Source organism: Daucus carota, chromosome 5, assembly GCF_001625215.2.
Source record: "Daucus carota subsp. sativus chromosome 5, DH1 v3.0, whole genome shotgun sequence".
Lineage (NCBI taxonomy): Eukaryota > Viridiplantae > Streptophyta > Magnoliopsida > Apiales > Apiaceae > Daucus > Daucus carota.
The window spans coordinates 2,984,135-3,000,108 of NC_030385.2; the positions used below are offsets into that span (position 1 = coordinate 2,984,135).

Here is a 15,974-nt window from a genome sequence, read left to right on the forward strand (position 1 = left end):
GTTACTAGAAAAGATAAGGAAATGTCAAGAGACCGTAATGGAACAGGATGTTAATAATTTGGTTGGGGAAGAACTTTGTACCCAGAAGGATGATCAAGGTATTTTAAGATTTTCTTCTAGGATATGGATTCCACCAGTACAGGAGTTGAAGGATGAAGTTTTAAGTGAAGCACATAGTTCCGCTTATTCAATCCACCCCGGGAGCACTAAGATGTATAGAGATTTGAAGGAGAATTATTGGTGGCCAGATATGAAGAGAGAGATTGCAGAGTGGGTAAATAAATGTTATACGTGTCAAAGAGTGAAGGCAGAACACCAGCGACCGAGTGGATTGTTACAACCCCTAAAAATTCCAGAATGGAAATGGGAGCATATCGCGATGGATTTTATAGTTGGATTACCTAGAACGAGGGCAAATCACGATGCCATATGGGTTATTGTAGATAGACTCACCAAGTCAGCTCATTTCCTTCCCATTAACGAAAGATTCTCATTAGACAAGTTAGTCCATATGTATTTGAAGGAGATCGTCGTTCGTCACGGAGTTCCAGTCTCCATTGTATCCGATCGAGATCCACGATTCAACTCGAGATTCTGGAAGAGCTTTCAGGAATGCTTGGGTACCAAATTGAATATGAGCACTGCTTATCACCCACAAACGGATGGTCAGAGTGAAAGGACTATTCAAACAATCGAGGATATGCTACGTGTCTGTGCTATTGACTTCAAAGGCAATTGGGATGAACATCTACCGTTAGTGGAATTCTCATACAACAACAGTTATCATGCGAGCATTGGAATGCCTCCTTATGAAGCTCTTTATGGACGTAAATGTCGCTCACCCGTGTGTTGGGATGAAGTAGGAGAACGCAAACTACTTGGGCCAGAGCTAGTTCAACAGACGAAAGAAGTTATTGAAACCATTCAAGGAAGACTGATTGCAGCACAGAATCGTCAGAGAAAGTACGCGGATCAGGCTAGGAAAGATATGGAGTTCGAAGAAGGGGAACCAGTATTACTGAAGATTTCGCCATGGAAAGGACTATCCCGATTTGGCAAGAAAGGAAAGCTAAGTCCCAGATACGTCGGACCATTCGAGATCTTGAGACGTGTTGGTAAAGTGGCTTACGAGTTAGCGTTACCCCCACATATGGAGCATATTCATAACGTTTTTCATGTGTCAATGCTTAAGAAGTATCATCCAGATTCTAGGCATGTGATAGAATACGAACCAGTAGAGCTTCAGGCAGATTTGTCTTATGTTGAGAATCCAATAGAAATTCTTGATAGGAAAGAGAAGGTGTTAAGGAATAAAGTGGTGAAAATAGTGAGAGTGTTATGGAGAAACCCAAAAGTTGAAGAATCAACTTGGGAGTTAGAAAGTGATATGCGTGAGAAATATCCTCACTTGTTTTCTTAGCAGATTCTGAGGACAGAATCCTTTTAAGGGGGGAAGGATGTAATATCCGGGATTTCGGCATGTATTTATTTATGTCAGTGTGTGAATATTTTGTGAATTATATGTTAAGTGACTGGCTGTATGATCGTCTATGTGTGTTATGACTTGTAAGTTGATAATTTTTATATGATCAGATCAAAATATGGAGAATTTTGGCACTTACCTGATGAATTATGGATTATTATATGATTTAATATTTGATTTAAGGATTTAATTAAGTATATTATAAAATATTATTATTAAATTGATTTTAAACCCGTTTACTCGATAATTAAACCCCGGGGGGCTTCCGGGAAAGTTTCGCCGATTTATTATTCAAGATATTCTGAACAACTTTCGTGTTTTAACTTTTCCCATCCGGTGTACGGATTTACGTGAAAGATTCGGGACGATTTTATGAATATTTTATTATTATTTTATTTTATCGATAAACGTGTACGCCGGATATTTTTAACCCCAAATCATTTTGGCTACAGCATTATATTTTCGTACTTCGTGCCAGACAAAGCTCGGAGCCCCATAAGTTTCTCGTAATGTGTGTATTTGATAATTATCTTTAAAGTCGGTCCCGAACGGATCAGTTTTATTAATACTTAATGATTAAGAAGTGTATTTTATATCCGGTATGATCCAAATGGGGGCCAGTTATTCGTAATTATAAATAGGATAATTATTAGTTTATTTTTCATAATTATCATTTCAATACACGGGAATCGAGAGAAACCGGGCTATCGTTCTTCGTGTTCTTGGAGTTCAATCGAAGATTTGAAGACGTTATCGGACTCAGAATCGAGCGTGCAAGCAGTCAAATCGAAGATATCGAAGCGTAGAATCCAAATCAAGCATCAAAAACCACACTAGATTCACAGTTTGTAAGTAATTTTAACTTTTAAATTCGAGCTAATTAGGGTTTAATTAGGGCTTTTTGATTTTGATATGTTTTATGTGATTTTATGCTTCCATGATGTAGATAATCCTCTCCTGATCATTTTGGTATATCATATGCATGATTTGGAGTTCAATAACATGTTCAAAATTGAGTTTAATCATTCGAAATCAAAATTAGGGTTCTTGCACGAAGAACAAATTCAATTGAAATTTAGGGCTTTTTGATTCTGGAGGTAGAAATGAAATTGGTAGACATCATCATGTTCACCTCGTTCCCAGGAAGCTGTACATGTGTTTAAATTATAGGTGAGGTGCCGGATTGGACCACCGGAAACTGGAAAACGTCCCGCCGGCGGCGGGACTGTTCTTCGGTTTTTCCGGCCAATCCTTGGCACGTTGGTCTGATTGGATGATGCGTACAAGTTTAAGATAGCCTACGGAGCAATTCTGGAGTTTCTGGTGACCGTTCGAGGTCCGGAACGCCGCCTCCGGCGATTTAAGGGTGGCCGGCGGCGTAATTACAGTCAGGTCACCCATCTTTTGAAGATGGTGAAGTGGCTGCACTGCAGTTTCGTTTCTAACACTTCAAACCCTAAAGTTTCAGAAACTTGCATTTTAAACCCCGAGGTTTGAAAACTTTTAAAAACTGATTTATTTTAATTTCTTTTAATTTCGAAAATCATTTATTTATTTTCAAAAATAATTTTTAATTATTTCTTTAATCAAAAACAAATCTAATTTAATTTATTAATTAACTTTAATTAGTAATTAATTATTATAATTAGTCAATTAATTTAAATATTAATTGATTAATTGTTTTAATTATTTATTAATTGATTTTAATTGATTTGTTAATTAGATTTAATTGTTTTAAATGTTTTAAAAATCCAGAAAAATAGTTTCAAGCTTTAGAAAATTATTCTAAAATATGTTGAAGGTTCGTTAATTGATTTCAAATGATTTCGAACCTTATTTCGAGTATTCGGACTTGTTTATTCAGTTCTAAATTGATTCTTCTGCCCGTTTTTATTCCGAGAAATGTTTAAAAATTCATAACAAATACCAGAAAAATCATTTTAACCCCAAACCTTTTCTGAAAGACTATTTTATTGATCAACTTATGTGTTATGTGCTATGTGTTACTTGATTGATATGTGAAATGCTTATATGAACATGGTATGACTGTTTTACTAGTATCTTTTGAACCGTATATCGGATTTAAGTGAAACGAAGGGTAGATAGAAGCTTGTTTCGATTATGAAACAAATAGGATGACATGAGAATGAATATTGATAGATGAATATTATGATTATCAGAGAAGGACAGGCTTAGAAAAGGGAAGCAGGTAGTGTTGGAGTGATTCTGTTAGTGAAAGCTATAGAGAGAAGTGAAGCTTCTGAATAAGGCAAGTGCTCTATTCTCAACTTGTACTTCTGTAAACTCCTTGAGTTACTGTTCTGCATATAATGTTGTTATTCTGGATAGATTTGAAAATACATCTGTTGATATATTGTGCTATTGATCCTGATTATTGATAAACCTTATCCAACCCTCTTGACATTTGAATTACAAGCTGAACCTTGATTTTGATTTTGATTAAACTTATACCCACTTCTTTGAGACTTGACAATACAGATCACTTGCTCCAATATCCTTCCATCCTTGAATGCCCAAACAGTACAAGCCATATACTACACTACTTCACCAAATTATACAATGTCTTACCAAATACCTATATTACTCTTTTGAAGAATATTCACACATATCCACCCTAATACTTGAAATCCCTACAAGTTAAACATATTTAAAACCTCAAGCTATTTTCACTTTCATTGTTTTCTTTACAAAACCTCAGATTAGCTTCACCATATACTTGATCTTTCTTTCAACCTCAAGACATTCTTCAAACATATTGTGAGGTTACTTAAACCTACTTTTGAATTGTCCTTTGATCCTGATATTTATTACACTACCAATTATCATGATTCTGATTTGACAATTGTGACTCTGTTTTGGGAATATTGTTTCTGTTCAAATGGTATTGATTCTGATTTATTGAGATATTGTGGATTTCATTACATTGTTAAAGAATTGGATGGTTTTATAAATGTGGACCAGATTCGTGGTCAGACCAGATTCGTGGTCATTAGGCCAATGTGTGCCTTGGATCCAGTGATAGAGCTTGGTGTGTACCTGGCTCGGGGTTAGTGCGTGACTGATCAGCAGCCTAACCTTGGTTTTTTTTTTAATAAAAATATGAATATCCAATTCTAACCATTGTTTTAAAAGGGAACTTGATGCATTGATTCATTCTGTTGATAAATGTTGAACTTCAGTTTATTGTTTATATTACTTGCTGAGCTGTAAGCTCACTCTTGCAATGCCTTATGTTCTTTTCCAGTGAAGAAAGAGACTACTGTTAGCGAGGACCCACAGGCTAGCCATCAAGCTAAGGTATCGGGATGAGTGTTGGAAAGCCTTGCTAGGAGTTGCTAATATTATAAGCTTTTGAGTATCGTTGTGTGTAAGCTACGTTTTATGTTTGTAAGTTGTAAGATATGGATTGGGAGTTGACGTATTGTAATATAACTTAAGTTGTGGCTTGTTTCATACTATAACCTGGAGCGATCCGTGGATGTTAGGGTCAATGCATATATTATTATTGTTTACAGGTTTATATTGTTGTGTGACCCCCAAGTCTATGACCCGGATTTGGAGAGTGTCACAGATAATATTTGTTTTTATTATTTATTTATAAGTATTTTATATTAATATATATTATTAATGGTATTTTATTTATTTTTGATTTTTTAACTAATTATAATATTTGATATATATTTTTCTTCATTTACACGAAAACAAATATTTTTTTTTATCTTGTATCAATTACATTACACAATAACTCTCCGTTTATCTTCTGAGTGGAAGGTATTAGAATTAAGAAGACTTATGTCGGGTTGTCTTTTATTATTTATATTTTATACATTTAATTTTTAAAATAATACAAAGAATTTGATGATTAGAAAAGAACAAAACTATCCGACTAAACTACGACTATAAGTTATATTATTATAATTTATTATTGAATGTTACTTTTTGACGCCTTTTAGGAGTTGAGTCTACTTCTAATAAAATAAGTGAGGGGTGTTTACGTTGGTATGGACATGTTCGGCGTAAATGTAACTCAACCCCGGTTCGAAGGGTTGAACGCATATCGGTTCGGGGAAAGAGAAAGCGAGGTCGGCCCCGTCGGATGTGGTCTGATCAATTGAGTTTGGACTTGGGAGCCCTAAATCTAACGGGAGATATGACATTAGATAAGAATGATTAGCGACGGCGTATTAGAGTAGTTGAGACTCGGTTTAGTGTCTTACAGGGGTTTTGAGTGTTCAGATCATTCATGAACAGATGCATTGCCGATAGAGGTGAGTCCCATGTGTCAGTAGTTCACACAAAATTTTGTCTTGCACTCACGGAAACAGCCTCCTTACTCTAAATGAGTAGGGGTATGGTCTGCGTACATTTTACACTCCCGAGACCCTGCTCTAAACGGGATATACTGGTTTTGTTTGGTTTGGTTTTAGTGTAGATTTATAGATAACACAATTAGCCAAATAGTAATTTTATAAAACAAAATTTGAATATAACAATTAAGCTACCAGCGACAAGGCCCAGTTTCTGCTTGGGCCGGAGCCGGACTGCTGCAAACGCTCTGTATAAAACGTTACGTTTCACAGAGTCTAAAATAATTTGTATCGGTGCAGGGCGAAACAGTTGATTTCGGCGGGTGAAAAATGGGGAAGAAAACCAAGAAGCCTGGAAAAGGCAAAGAGAAGACTGAAAAGAAAACACTGAAAGCTGAAGAGAAGAAAGCTCGGAGAGAATCCAAAAAACTCTCTCCTGAAGATGACATCGATGCTATACTGGTACATTCATACACACTATCTTCACTCTTTGCATCTCTTTCTATTATCAGTCATCTTACCATAATTTCTGTTTGTGTTGGAGAGAGAGAGAGAAGAGAAAGAGAGAGTGAGTGAGAGGGAGAGAGAAGAGAGAGAGAGAGGGAGAGAGGGGAAAGAGAGAGAGAGAGAGAGGCCTTCCATTATATTTCACTGAATTGTGCTTTTGTAATTAGTTGAGAGAGAGAGAGAGATTACTTCACTGAAATTGTGTTTTTATAAGTAAGGTTCAGTTGAGAGAGGGAGAGGGAGATTACATTTCAGTTCGTAGTCTATGTGTTTAGTCAGTTATGAAGTATCAAGTTTCTAGCATCTTATTACTTTTTCAACATACAGTTATGTGTGCGTTATGTTTTTGCTTGAATTTGATGTGTTTTGTGTGTTTGTGGTTATGCCTGAGCAGTTGAATATACAAAAAGAGGAATCGAAGAAGAAAGAAGTTCATGTTGAAGATAATGTGCCTGCGCCGTCTCCTCGATCCAATTGCTCGGTAATTAGTAGTTTTAAGCATGAAATGGAGTCTGTTTTTCATTGATTTGATGTGTTTGATAAAGTCTTTTGTTTGCGGCTTCAGTACTAATTTTGGTGTTTACGTGTAGTTATGTATTAATCCTTTAAAAGAGACGGAATTGATATTATACGGTGGCGAATTTTACAACGGCAACAAGGTAAGAATAAATAAAAAATGTTTCGAGTGTGATATGCCAATACACAGGTTAGTTGGAGTGTTGATGAATTTGTCTTGTTTGGAACTGAATACATGATATTGGGTTACTGCAGACATATGTATATGGTGATCTTTATCGCTACGATGTTGACAAGAATGAGTGGAAATTAATATCTAGCCCTAACAGCCCACCTCCTCGTAGTGCTCATCAGGCTGTTGCCTGGAAGAACTATCTTTATATATATGGTAAAATAGCTATTTACAGTCATATGTAATTACAATGCATGTATAAAATAATGTTTTTATCTCTCTTTGGCTAATGGGCATGCACAAGTCTATAACTAAACATTCTCGCACTTTCCTGTGGATTGATCTGGGATTCTGGTTTGTTGGTTCATAGGTGGTGAATTTACCTCTCCTAATCAAGAGCGTTTCCACCACTACAAGGTAGAAACTGTCTACCTATTACAGAAATTGCTTTCTTTCTGCAGATCTGCACTTATACATTGTTTTTATGTTTGGAATTTTGCTTTTGGACTTCGTTTCTTCCAGGACTTCTGGATGTTGGACTTGAAAACCAATCAATGGGAACAACTAAATTATAAGGGATGTCCTAGTCCTCGCTCAGGTCATCGAATGGTACGTTTTTATGTTCTCTGTTTACCTGAATATTCATTGCAGGCACAGATTATGAATTCTTTTCCTACATGGTTATATGTAAGGATTGTAGACCCTATATTGCTGTTATGAATCACTTTCATTCACTGAAGCTACTTATCCTTTGAATTTTATAATTCTTGTAAAATTTTAAATTATACATTTTGCAATGCATAATTGGCTGAAACTGAACCATAATAATCTATGCCAGTGTTGCGGGTTACTTAAATATATTCCCCCCCTACAGGCAGTGGCGTAGCTAACATAATTGTCGAGGGGGTCAAATTGCATATGTAATACGAGGCTAAAGTGTAGTTACCCCCTAATGTACAGTGCTAAATAGCTCCAACTGTACTTGTAACTGGCTTTTGAATTTTTGATACATAATATGATCGAAAGTAATAATCTAAAATGATACTCCCTCCGTCCCAAAAAGCTTTTCTCGTTTGATATGTCGGGACTGTTCATAACATGAGACAAATGACTAATTTACGTCTAATCTATAATATTAAATATAGTCATGAGTGATCTTGTTGGGTTCGTATTTACGAGTACTTTAATACAGTGAAATTTTTATATTTAATACTAATATAAAATTAAAGATATTAATGATCAAAAGTGTGTGTTGGCAAACGTGAAAAGGAGAAACAGGAAAAGTATTTAGGGACGGAGGGAGTAGATATTAAAATAAAATAAACAAGTATAGCTCATTTCCCTGGGATTTAAAACTACCCTTATGCTATCACTTTTCCCTTTTTTTTGCCACAGGCTAAAAGACTAAGCTTTTTACACGAACCATTTATAGAATAGATATTTATGTAAAAAGTGATGAATCTTTAACATCCTGAGTGGTTCAAATTTGCTTCCCCATCCATTGGTTTATGCCTAATAATATGATTTAATAAGTTGTTTCTTCAGGATTAGTGTTTTCGCTAAGTTTTACAACATTACTTTTAAATCCTCAGTAATTATGCACATGTTACCAGACTCTACCCTTCCACAAATAAAGTAAGCGCATATTGTTCGGTACTTCAGTGTCAAATAGATTAACATCCTGCCTCAGTTTTATTTGTCTACTCTGTCTCGGTGGCCCTCATGCGTCATGTTTGAATTTTTTTTCAGGTATTGTACAAGCACAAGATAATCCTATTTGGAGGCTTCTATGATACTCTTAGAGAAGTGAGGTTGTTCCCGGGGTCTTATTGTTGATGATATTGTCCATTATTACATCATAGCACTAGTTTAATGTTTTTCCAGGTTTTTTGAATTTTAAGATTATCTTGATGATATTAACATCTTTATAAATTGGAATGTCTTTGTATGCCAGTTACATAGATTTTTGTTTATAGAAGTTCTAGAATCGCCTTGGTACTGTTAAGTTGTTCATTGTTGTCCTTGTCATCTAAAACTTGCCAATGGTACAGGTACCACAATGATTTGCATGTATTTGACCTGGATCAATTTAAGGTGGAAAAATAACTTCTATGTATTCTATTGTACTTGGGTGAAGTTATATTTGAAGTTTTTATGTTGTTACAAGATACATTTTTTGCAAAATAGTGGCAAGAGATAAAACCTACTCCTGGATGCATGTGGCCCAGCGCTCGGAGTGGATTCCAGTTTCTGGTTTATCAAGATGAGGTTAGTAATTCAGCCTGTGTCTCCAAAGGCTTGCATTATATTGCGGCAGTTGAGCCTCACATCATGCCATTGTGGTATAATATATTTGTTTTGTGTCAACTAAGTTGTGGCAGCAATTTTAATATAAATTCATCACCTGAATATGGAATATACTAGTCTTTATGCCAAGTAGTTTGTGTGTTTGTATGTCAGTAGTCAGTCCCTTTACTATCTCAGATACTGGTCATTCAGCAAGTCTATAAATTTTACTTTTCATACTATAACGGACCTAGTCACATAGGGTGCTATTTGGCCTACTCTATGATTTCAATTATTAAGCTTTCAAGCATTGGATTGCTTGACTTATGTCCTAACCTTTGTTGCCTAAATTATATGCTTTAAATTTCATGCATAATATCGCCCTTTTGTGTGTGAACAATGTTATACTTGCAATTATAAAATACTACACTATTTTTTCAAGTTACAGAATATTAAGAACTTTAATCCATGGAATTTCTATTAGATTTTTGAAAATTGTCTTTAACTTCCTTTTGTATTCCAGTAAAAAACTAAATTGATACAATAACTAATTTCTGGATTTTTCATTATTGAGTTTGTATTGCAGATATAGTTTTTTTTGTTACTTTCTAATGTTGTCGGAACTTCCCGTGGTAGTTCTGCCCTTCTGTGAAATTCCTGATTTTTGTGTTCGTATCAGATTCTTACCTTGAAGCGAGAAAATACTAAGCTTTTTTTAATTCCTTTTTGTTGATTTAGATATACTTATACGGTGGCTATTCTAAGGAGGTTTCTTCTGACAAGAACAGCTCTTCTGAGAAAGGAATTGTTCATTCGGACATGTGGTCTCTTGACCCTAGGACTTGGGAATGGAATAAGGTTTATATCTTTTCTCTTTCGTGTATTGGCAAATTAGTTACTATATTAAAGTAAAGAGATCAAGTAGAGACCTGTTTGAGCTTATGATGTTAGAGACGACTCGTAATATTTTTGTTTCCTTTCCTTTGATCTGCGAGAGATGAAATTATTTCTTCCCGCAGAAAAGATCATGCTACTTCTTCAGTGAAACTAGTTTGGGTTTGTATCAAGCCTCTGTTGCAATTTGTACCCCAATTATATTGTCTACTGTGCCCCTGCTAGAAAAATGCATCGAACATTAAAGAGATGTTTGTGATCACAAGATAAATATATTGATCAGTTCAAGTAGAATGTATTTGTTGATATATAAGTGTGCAAGAAATTGAATTATAAAAGGCTTGTTGAATTATAACACCGAATGAATTAGCTAATGAGCATCAAATGGATTTTTAAATTAAATTATGAAAGACTAGTAGAATAAAAAACCAAATAATAAATTATAATTAAATTTTGATGAAAAAATCTAGCAGTGTAATATATTAAAGAAATAGGTATGTATTAGTAACAAACTGGTTAAACCTAATTATCAGCTTTTTGCTTCCAGTTGCATGGAATCTGACTATAAATACTTATAGTTATCTCCGAAATTACCCTAGTTATAGAAGCTATCATAATTATTAACCGATAGCATATCTCTAATGTAGCACATCTCTCTTGAAATTACATTAAACTTACATCTTGCTTGTCATATAGTTCTATTTTCTATACAGTTTCCCCCCCTTTATTTGAGTAACATGGTATTTCCCTGATGCCCAGTCAATTGTTACTTACTAGTAGTGTATCTAGCGCTTTGGAAATAGATTTTATGTAGTAATTGTTTACATAAAACACCATAACTGGTGTTTCTTAATTTATTTATTTTTTACCTGCTGAATTTAGATTTATTAGAAAAATACTTTGTTTATAGTGCAGAAATAGATACTCTTGTTCCATACTTGTCCTATTCTTTAGACTTTTTTATTTGCCCAAGTGTTCTATATCTGGGACAAGCATATCAATACATATATCCATGTGACAGGTAAAGAAAAGCGGAATGCCTCCTGCCCCTCGTGCCAGCTTCTCAATGTGTGTCCATAAAAAGCGAGCTGTGTTGTTTGGGGGTGTGGTGGATGTAGAAGGGGAAGGTAGTTTCTGTCTGTATTCTCATGTCATCTTGATTTGAGTGAGTTTATACAGGGCTAGAACTGAATCAGATTAGTAACTCTTTTAGCTCTTTCTTCGAATAATTGGTACTTATTTGGCCAGGTTACTTAATTTTTGTAGTTTGTGGCTTCTATGTAATGCAGGTGATGTAATGATGAGCTTGTTTCTAAACGAGCTGTATGGCTTCCAATTAGATAACCATCGCTGGTAATGTGGCACTTGCCAGTTCATTTTTGGATAAAACTTTTGTATGATTTCACTATCCGCAACTTCCAATGCATGGCTTCTACTATATCAACATGTTGCACTTTGCTGACACTGCAACTTTATTTCACTGTGATACTTGCGAATTGGTATTAGTTATTTCCCTATAGGACAGTTATTTTCATCAGAAACAGAACACTACATTAGCTTTTCAAAATTGTGTCTGTCGTATTATATTGTTCGATAAGGTTCTCGGTGTAATATATGCATAGATGTGTTCTTATGCAACTCTGTATACGGATACATCTCTCCACTTGCAAATCCATGAAGAAATAATTATGTGCTAAACGTTATCCTTCATATTATAAACATAGGTATCCACTGGAGCTACGGAAGGAGAAGTCTACAAAAGACAAGGTATATTTGTATGTGGACACACATAATTATTCTTATTAATCAGTTAACATTATCATTATGATGTAGGACACATTAGCTTTAAGTTGCAGTGGTTTTTGCTGTTTTGCATCATTATTATAAATATACCCCCCTCCTCCAATGTTGCTCACCTTTTGCACTGCATGGTTTGAATGGTTTGCACCACATAGTCTTTTTAGCTCTATCAAAATAATTGTTCAACAAAGAGGCCCATCACTAATTTGCTCTTCCAGAAACTTTGTAAATCTGCAAGTCGAATAGATCTTTCACTGTATGATCTTTGTCATTTTATTATTTGCAGCTGTAATATTTTCTAATTCTATCACGCAAATGTACAATGTACTACAGAAGTTTGTAAGTTTTCTTACACGACCTAGTTTCTTGTATTCGTTTTCAGATAAAAAGGAATACAGACGAGAAACTTAGTGGTGGTTCTCTTGACAGTAAGGCTAGTCTGATCAAGCCTGTAAATGGTGCAGCAAATGATAAAGAGGAGAAGTTAAATTACAACGAACCTATGGACATTGATTGCAACATCGGTGAAATGTCTATAGATCTAGAAAAAAATGTGAGTTTCGAGGATTGTGATGTTGTATCTATTACATCTGATGGGAAGGCGAATGAATTATGTGCTAAAGTTTCAAAGCAAAACTCTGCAGTTCAAGAGGTATGTCAAAGATGTAAGAATTATTACACACATTAATTCTTTTGTTTAGTGTGATGATTTGACTTAAACAGCAGGTAGTGAAACCCTGTGGACGTATCAATTCTTGTATGGTTGTCGGAAGGGATACCCTGTACGTGTATGGAGGTATGATGGAAGTTAGGGATCGTGAAATTACACTTGATGATTTATATGCTCTTAATCTCAGTAAACTTGACGAGTGGAAGTGCCTCATAGCGGTACGTTATTACCTCTTTTGTGTTTACTTTATTTACCTTCTGAAATTAGGGTTGAGCTGCCAATAGGCAGAGCAGGTCATGTGAAGGCAAATCTGGATCGCACATTATAACCTCATTGATATGTGTTTAAATTATTTTTTCTGGACGCATTGTGTTTGTATAATAATAGTTCCTAGATTGAAATTGCAACATTAGCGTCTTGTAAGGGTATTGAACTTCAGATCCAGTATATAACCTTATGTTGTCACGTTTTGTTATGATACCTATACCTTTTGCTATAACTAAAAAGCTACTTACTGATTAGATGTTTCCTTTAACTTATTTGATTACTCTTTTTTTAATGTTCCTTCATACTCTTTCTGTTTTTTTGTTGCATATTTTGAAATCCTTGATATTTTTACAGAGTGAAATATAAAAATGTGCAATTCAGTGTGTTCTCTTCTTATCCAAAAGATTACACAACTGCTACAGATCTAGACTAAATACGGGTCACATCTGGATATTGTGGTTGTCTGTATAATCGTTTCTTCAGTCTTAGTCATGCACTCAAGTTCCTTCTAACAGGCATCTGAATCTGAGTGGGTTGAAGCCTCTGAAGATGAAGATGAAGATGAGGATGAAGATGACGATGAGGATGAGGATGATGAGGACAACAGTGAATCTGATAGTGACGACATGGAGGATGACGACGATGATGATAATGGTGTCGAGGTTTTTTTCTTGTTTATATGCCTTGTCCTCTTATGATTGTTTTTCGTACTGATATCTTCTCCCCCTCTTTCCCAACAGCTTGATTTTCTTTAGTTCCCAAGTTTAGTCTATTTATAATGTTACTGTGTCTTGTTTGTTGTATCTTTTCTCTCTTTCCCAACTCGTCAGACAAGGTATTATGTTTCTAAATTATTACACTTTTATTCGTCCTCTATAGGTAAAAGCTAGCTTAGGCGGGTCAACTTCACTTGACGTGGGAGATGCTGTATCTGTTATCAAAGGAGGGAAGAAGCTTCGTCGGAAGGAGAAAAGAGCTCGTATTGAGCAAATCAGAGCAAGTCTTGGCCTTTCTGATGCACAGAGGACGCCAACGGTACTTCTTTTCTTTCTATATACAAGTTGAGCATCTGATATTTCTAGTCCGCTGAACATGCTCTAGGCTGCCTACACAAATTATTAAATTTTGTTTGCATCTGCATATCTATAGGATCCATAACTTTAAATGCATGTTCGTTTTAAAATAAAAATTATGTGGACTAATTTTTATTTTTTTTGCTTTGTAATTTTGGTGAAGCCTGGAGAATCCTTGAAGGACTTTTATAGACGTACAAACCTGTACTGGCAAATGGCAGCTTACGAACATACCGCACACACGGGAAAGGTCTCTTGTTCTTTTCAACAATAAGATTAATTCTATTTTGTAATTGTTTGAATATTAGCTTCATTATTTTCTAGCAGTCTAGCTAACGGTTGCTCTTCACTGTGTTTCTAATTAGTTGTGTGGAATACCTGATCACAAAAATGACTTAGCCGTTGACCAACAACTTTAAGCCCTCCAAAATAAAATAAAATAATAATAAAACTAAGCATCCCAAAATTGTTTTTCTTGTGTGAAATACATGAACACAAAAACGACCCAGTCAGTGACCGATAAATTTTTACCTTCCCCAGAGAGTTTTGGTTGTAAGGGATTTTAAATAGAAGTGCAGAAACCTTGCAATGAATGTCTTTCCAGCCCTGAATATTCATAGTGTAGCGCTTGATCAAGAAAGTAGTACATATTCATAATCTACTTGGTGTTGTTATCTAATACTAATAAATTGAGGAACTAATTCTGGATAATTTGGGATGAGATCATTAGGAATCAGTCTAGCATATAATGACATTTAAGAAGACTAACATCATTCAGCCTAGAATGTATGTAGGCAAACACTTGTCAAAAGAAGGAAGTACTTTTAGATGCACTTAACAACCTACACAATACTATCTCCTGATTTAAATCAAAACACCGGCAACAAAATAATTTAAATCTTGTATGCCGCAACAGGAGCTCCGAAAAGATGGTTTTGATTTTGCCGAGTCTCGATACAAGGAACTTAAACCCATACTTGATGAGGTAGTCCTGGGTTAACCTTTTCATACATTAAATTTAGTTGTATGTAATTTGCGTGTTTTAATATACCCCTTTTTATATGAGAATTTTATAGCTGGCTGTTTTGGAAGCTGAGCAAAAAGCTGAGGAGGAGGAAGGACCTGAAACTAGTTCACGAAAGAGAGGCAACAAGAAAAATAAGGCTGCCGCAACAAAAAAGTAGTTTTGCTTCCATATTATGCTGTCATTAGATGTATATGCACAACCTGCTGGTTACTTTGATAATTATAAGTGAACATTGTACATGGGATTCCACCCCAGTTTTGAAACTCTTTGATTGTTGTCCCTGGGCAAACGTGGCTTGGCATTTGGCAACTTTGTTTTTGACTTTTTGTAAATTAGGTCATAGTTAATCTTGTCACTAGTCATAACTGAACATTTGTCATGGGAATAGACTGCAAATTTAATACATTTGAGAACTTGCTTTGCAACATTGTTGCTGTTGGAGAAGTGTTTTGATGAAATCTAATTATATTTGCAGTGCGTAACATTTCGCAAGATGTTTTTTTGAGAAGGGTAGACAGAACGATCAAACAAACTAGTCGCGGTCCATAGCCATTGCTTGCTGTGAATGAGTTATGTGGCATATGGATTTTGGGCTGTTGGATGAAATCTAGCGGTGAGGATTATAACATTCTTTTTAATACGTACAACACTTTTTAACGTCTGGACAACGAAAATGACTCAGTACATCGGTTTTTAAGTGCTGAACAAGTCTCATACAATGGTTAAAAAGCGCGGTACGTGTCAAAAAAATATTATAATCATCGGATATTCATCCAACGGCCCGAAAATCAAATGTCATTGGACAAGTCCCCATACAACGGTTAAAAAGCGCTGTACGTTTAAAAAAAACATTATAATTCTGACCGCCGGATATTCATCTAACGGTTCAAAAATCATGGCACGTAACTTGTCCACAACCATCAATGGCTGTGGACCGCGACCCCAAACAAA

The 15,974-nt window shown here is 35.3% G+C and overlaps 1 protein-coding gene across 2 annotated transcripts; it reads left to right on the plus strand.

The window, feature by feature from the left end:
- The first annotated feature begins 6,004 nt into the window (after window positions 1-6,004).
- LOC108224026 (uncharacterized) lies at window positions 6,005-15,448 on the plus strand. Of its 2 annotated transcripts, none has more exons than XM_017398547.2 (20): window positions 6,005-6,273; window positions 6,713-6,799; window positions 6,909-6,977; window positions 7,090-7,222; window positions 7,377-7,423; window positions 7,529-7,615; window positions 8,756-8,817; window positions 9,058-9,100; window positions 9,194-9,274; window positions 10,031-10,150; window positions 11,208-11,313; window positions 11,476-11,539; window positions 11,911-11,953; window positions 12,369-12,638; window positions 12,713-12,874; window positions 13,439-13,585; window positions 13,803-13,958; window positions 14,160-14,246; window positions 14,913-14,981; window positions 15,073-15,448. In XM_017398547.2, exons 1-20 carry the CDS (start codon window positions 6,142-6,144, stop codon window positions 15,178-15,180), a joined length of 2,073 nt encoding a protein of 690 aa, XP_017254036.2. In that variant the 5' UTR covers window positions 6,005-6,141; the 3' UTR covers window positions 15,181-15,448. The 2 variants fall into 2 exon arrangements, with proteins under 2 accessions (XP_017254036.2, XP_017254035.2); XM_017398546.2 differs by having other exon boundaries at window positions 6,085-6,273; window positions 12,710-12,874.
- Window positions 15,449-15,974: the final 526 nt, after the last annotated feature.